We start from the raw sequence: 6000 nt of genomic DNA on the forward strand, positions 1-6000 counted from the left end.
TGAATATTGACCATTTACCTTACAAATTTTGGTTTTTGGGCGCAGTAGTATACCGAGGAACTGACAGCCTTCAACTGCATAGCCGCACCAAGTTTTTTAAATGAGGAAATATACAATGGGCTTCGCGATATTTAAACGTGAAATTTGCGTGGAAAATGACCCGAAGCCGCAGCGAATTCGGTACATGCGCCAGAAATGGTATCGGCACAATTCAAGCCGGGAGACCATCAATCACGAAGAAAGCAGACCCATTTCCAAAATATTGAGAGACGCGTACCTTACTAGTCAGCCACTTGGCACAGCGTGTTCATGCAGATGCATGCTAGGGGGAGCTTCCGCTGCGTTCCTGGAGACGTGAGGAGGCAGTAATCGCTTGCCGGTTCGCTTGTCGCTTCACATAGTATATACTTTTAAAGGAAAGGAACAAAGCGGTAGTAAACTGTCCTTTAACGCACTCTCTCCTATAAATAAGAATGCGCTAGAGAGCAGCTTACGCCTTTCTTATATCTATACAGACGTATTCGTGTTTTGAGTTTAAGATGCGCCGATGTATTTTCTCGTGTTGTGCTGCCACGCTGAACACAGCGTCAGCCTTTGAATTTAATAATGCGAAAGCATTACATGGCCCATTGACACAAAAACTCGGTGTCGCTCAAAAAGTGTTGGCGTTGCGAAACTCGCGATTGGTTGAAATGTGTGTGTATGTATGTGTATATATATATATATATATATATATATATATATATATATATATATATATATATATATATATATATATATATATATATATATATATATATATATATATATATATATATATATATTGACATTGGTGACAGGTCTACAGCCCATTTCCTTTGCTCTTCCCCTTCTTGAGGAAGTTTTCGTAAGAACCCACGCATTCTCTTTTGCTGAGAGGCAATTGATTTTTTTTGTTTTTTTCCCGGGTTCCTTTTTTCTTCTATTGCTGCTTGCTCTCCTTTAGCAAATATTCTCCTCTTAAAGTTAACCTGGATGACGTCAATTAGCTATCCTTCCACGTACGTGACCATGCATGTAGTGTGCTGTTACTTAAACATGGAAGGTCGCTATTGTTGGAAAGTTGAACTTGTGCCAGGCTTGTTAACATGGTGAGATTAATTCACTGTGTGAAATTCTAGGGAGCGGACACCGGACGCACTGGCCCTTTGAAAAGTAAAGACAAAGGACTGGCACTGACGCTTGTGTCTCTCCTTGGCGCTGCGGTAGCGGAGCAGCAGCGTGACGAGGAACACGACGGCCACGAGTCCGACGGCACAGGCGATGAGCGCGACCAGAATGGGGCTCAGGCTGCCGGGCCACAGGGGCTCCGTGAGGGACTGCGAGCCGGCCAGAGTCTTGGCGCGGAGGAGGGTGAGCGCACTGCGGCCCTTTGCCGTCACGGCGTACAGCACGAGCGACAGCCGAGCGCCGCTGCTCAGGCCGCTCACGGTCCAGGCGGGACGGTCCGAGGCGTTCACGTGCAGCACGCTCCGGTTGAACTGGTCCAGAACCTAAGGAATGGAGCACAGAGAGGGAAGTGTATGAAGAAAGGTTATCTTTCTGAACGGGCAGCGAATACAAGTGGGTGACAGTGCCGGAAAATTAGTCGCCTACTCTAATTACTTATGCAGAGCGATGGAGCTTAACCATTCGTATACAAGATTATTAGGAGCGAAAAAAGAATACTTTTCGTCATAAAGGGAGATAGGTTAAGGCCTAAGAGAAGGTACTGGTCTTCGCGAAACGGCATGGTCTTATCGCGAAAGAAGGAACTGCAAGGACCGAAGTTAGCGTCTTTTGATGGAATGTTTGAGCAGGGTATGTTATGTGTCCGCTTTGCAATGCGCATCGATAAATTAGTCGGTGCGTATAGACATAAAATGCATCGATAATTTAGTCGGTGCGAACAGACATAAAATGCGGTAAATATAGGTAACGGAGAAAACTCAGAGATTGGTCATGTTTCGTATTGTATGAAAAATAAGTTCGGCTGGATGTGGACAGTATCCACTTTAATTGAAGTCACGCAACGGGAAAACGTAATCGCAGTCGTAGCATTTTCTACTCATAGCGATTAATTGCGCGCGTAAACCTCTATCTCTAAATATCGTCTCCGAATAAAAGTAGACTCCTTATATATCCTCATCACAGAACCGGAGAATCTTCGCTGAGGATTCATGCAACCCTGACGCTTGTATTTTTGCCTTTCCTTCCAACATCTCACCTGAAGGACGTACACGGGCGGCATGCCACCGTCGTCTCCCGGCTCGCACTCGACGGCGAATGCGCTCGCGGTGCGGTTCTGGAGGCTGCAGTTGCGCGGCGGCTCCGGGTCTCTGGCCGGAACCAGGCCGAATGCGCACGGCTCACGCTGCGTGCCGACGTCGTTGGAGGCCCAGCACAGGAGACGGGGAGCGAGGTCCTGGGGAATTCGGCGCGGCACCAGAGTCACGTGACTCGTGTGGCCCGAGGAGGTGAAGTTGGTGAGCGTCTCGTTGCCCAGGCGCCAGTGGAAGGCCGAAGGAGGCAGGCTCCGACTGCACCTCGCAGTTGACTCGCACGGGCTGATTCGACGCGGCACCGTACACTTGCTGCTGGCCGCGGCGACAGACTGGCGCATCTGCAGCAGTGGGGGGGGGGGGGGGGGGGGGGGGGGGGGGGGGGGGGGGGGGGGGGGGGGGGGGTGGGGGGTGGAGGCACGATCAGTTTCACTGAGGTTCAAACCTTTTGCACGAAAACGAAACAGCACTTCCTTGAGTCTATTAGGAACAGATGTAACAAAACTGCTCCTATTATTATCATATTTTATTATTTATAACATACAGACCCACCTGTTTCTTCAGCTTTGAGCATTGTGAAGGCATTAGAACCTTTCTTGTATTATTATTATTATTATTATTATTATTATTATTATTATTATTATTATTATTATTATTATTATAAGCATATCACCATGATTACATTTTGAAACAGAAATTAAAAGAATCATACTCGTACGTCGATTAATCTCGAAGTTTCCTCTTTACTCATCGTTATTTGTGGCTGTATTGAACTTGTAGCCATGCCATGTACTGCATTGTTTATGGTGAAAATTTCAGGCTTGATTTTTTTTTTAGTAGGTATATTGTCTAGCCAAGTTATGTATTTGCAGTAGGGCTTCGCGGGACAAGCAAGCCGGTTGGCTCAGGGGAACCAGATTTCTGTGATTTTACTTGCGCAGAAGTGCAAATAGAATTTATATTCTGATTGCCATTATTTCTCTTCCCTTTTGCTTTCTTGCAACTGCTCCCTCCTTGACGGTTTCAATCAGGCTTTTATGCAATTCGCGATCATAGTGCGCACTATCGTGCATTCACCGCCATTGCCTTATGTGAAAGCACACAGGAGTAAGTATAGCTGCCTGAGTGAGTGAACCATTGGAAGTGATGAAGAGAGCTTATATGAGAGCAATACTCACACTGGAAGTTAAGAAACAGCGTGTTGCTCGAGCCTTCTCCTTGGGAGTTGGCGGCGCTGCAGCTGTAAGGTCCACGGGAGTCGAGGCGAACCTTCTGGAGCACAAGTGAGCGGTTGTTGACGAGGACGCCACCCGTGGCGTCTGTGAACAGTTCGCGGTCACCGAACCACCAGCTCACGTCGGAGACGGGGGGATTGGCGTCAACCACGCACTCTAGGTACACGTCCTGGCCCTCGCGAAGCTGCGAGCGTCGGAGGCTGGACGCGAGTCGTAGCGTGAGCTTCGGTGGGACTGCGCACGATAATAAGAGAGAGATAAGATAAAAAATGCAATCAGGAAGAGAGACAGTCATCGTTAAAAAAGCAAGCTTTCAAAATGAAGGGAGGAAATAAACAGGTTTTCGAATATTGGATTAATTGCGCGTCGTTGGCCTCAAGCGATACGAGGTTAGAAATCATCTGTGTATTTGTTTTTAATTCAAATTAGCAGTCCCTATTTGATATTCATGCCGCCTGTTTCTTCCGTGTATACTTACGCTCCGTTTTGATTAAAATATGCCCACTCAACTTGCCCACCCCACTTGCCACCGCGTAGCAGGTGAAGCTTGTCTCATCACAAATACTTTTAATATTTTATCGGTTGTATAATGCAACTGAGTAGATAAATTATTTATTCCATAGTCGCTTTTCGGCCGTTAAATGGGGAACATGCATAATGAAGTGCACAATATCACTCACATCTCTTCTCCACGCAAGTAATATTGAGGTGAAACGGAGCCTAAAAGCCCAAGAAAAATTTCAAGAGACGACGAATTTTCGATAACGGCATAATTTAACTAAGCTTACCTCTTCGCTCTAACTGATATTTACACTTGCTTATAAAAGCCATCTCATGCAGTCAGCTATCCATCTAATCAGTTCAGTTGCGTTAACAGTTGTCATATTTTCTTTTCTTCGTTATATCATAATATTAAATAATAATAATAATAATTGGTTTTTGGGGAAAGGAAATGGCGCAGTATCTGTCTCATATATCTTTGGACACCTGAACCGCGCCGTAAGGGAAGGGATAAAGGAGGGAGTGAAAGACGAAAGGAAGAATAGGTTCCGTATCAAAACCTTGGATTAGGAAAAAACGGCAATTAGTATGCTAATTTAAACATTCAAAAGAAGTTGTCTGGACAAATATACACGCCAAAAGCAATTTGAGAGCGTACTCACAGAGCACCTGGAGCCTGAACTCAGCAAATATGTCCGAGCCAGGGATGAGGTCGTTATCTGCCCGACAGCGCAGCAGACGTCCGTGGTGGCGGGCCGTGGGCCGCAGTGCGAGCCACGACAGAGTCACATTGCCGTCGAGGGACTCGTTCTGTCTCGCACCGGTCAGCACCTGGTCTCCCAGCAACCAGGTGATGCGAGACCGGGGTCTCGAGCCCACGGCGCGACACGAAAGCCAGCCCGTCTTTCCGGCTTCCAGCGTGGGGCTCACCGCTTCAACGCTGACCTCCAGCGGACGGACTGCGAAGCGTTCACAAAAGAAATGACGATGATGATGAGGGTGAATTTTTGTGGCGCAAGGCCATCTGGGGCCAAAGAGTGCCATGACACAGGGTTTTTTCTTTCAATCAAGGTGGGGTAAATGACCCATTCCTAAGCATATCACCCTTAATTAGCCGAGCACTAGGCAGGGGAAAGCTTTTACCCATTGTCTCACCGGTGGGGACCCGCCGGCATTGGGATCGAACCTCGCACCTCCCGTATGCGGAGAGGATGCTCAACCACTTCGCCACCACCGCGAAAGAAATGCTTTTGAACGCGTTAGAGCAACTTGTTATTAATAAAAGTCAACACCACATCTGCTACGCAATGACTACAAAGTGCTAAAGCATGCACTTCCGGACGTATATCAGTGTGTCGAATCGGAAGCAGGCATGTCATAAGATACTAAAACTAACGTCGTTAATATGTCCTAGGGATAAGTCGTAGGGAAATTTTCGCAGACACACCGCTTATCTCTTTAGCAATCAAATGCTAGAAGCCTGATTGACAAATGCTTTTCTGATCGCGTCCTTGTCCTCGCGTCCTATAAACGTGAATTAAGAAATATGAGGACAAGTTTAGTAAGAAACGCAGACACTAGAGCAAAATAGGTTCTGCGAAGCTAGTTTAGGCGTCACTAATTGAACGTTAGCTCGGCCATCAATTTCTGTTATATCCAGGCGTGTAATCGTCGTTTTTTTTTTTATTGTTGCCAATAATTGGATTATTAATTTTGCATTTATCACAAGGTCGGCATCGCAATCTCAATGGTTGCCGCATGATTTTCTTATTAATCGCGATAATAACTGCCGTAAGCTTGCAGCGCTCAACCTCCCCTGGCATTCTCCTTGCTCTAATCCTCACGTATGTTGTGAGGAAATCAGGACCCCCGCTGCAAAGTACAGTGTTTTTTTTCGTCAAGCTTTCGAGGCGACTTCAGGCTTTTAGCGTTGTGATGCACGAATAGCAGATATTTAAATTAAG

At 46.5% G+C, this 6000-nt stretch overlaps 1 protein-coding gene across 1 annotated transcript in view; it reads right to left on the reverse strand.

The window, feature by feature from the left end:
* Positions 1 to 6000, reverse strand: part of LOC144095239 (cell surface glycoprotein MUC18-like) — a 71254-nt gene that overhangs the window by 24358 nt on the left and 40896 nt on the right. Inside the window, 5 exon segments of the mRNA XM_077629023.1 lie at positions 1220 to 1532; positions 2246 to 2545; positions 2547 to 2641; positions 3479 to 3769; positions 4699 to 4995. Of these exon segments, the coding sequence (XP_077485149.1) occupies positions 1220 to 1532; positions 2246 to 2545; positions 2547 to 2641; positions 3479 to 3769; positions 4699 to 4995 (1296 nt within the window).

This window comes from Amblyomma americanum, chromosome 6 (assembly GCF_052857255.1).
Source record: "Amblyomma americanum isolate KBUSLIRL-KWMA chromosome 6, ASM5285725v1, whole genome shotgun sequence".
Taxonomy (NCBI): Eukaryota; Metazoa; Arthropoda; class Arachnida; order Ixodida; family Ixodidae; genus Amblyomma; species Amblyomma americanum.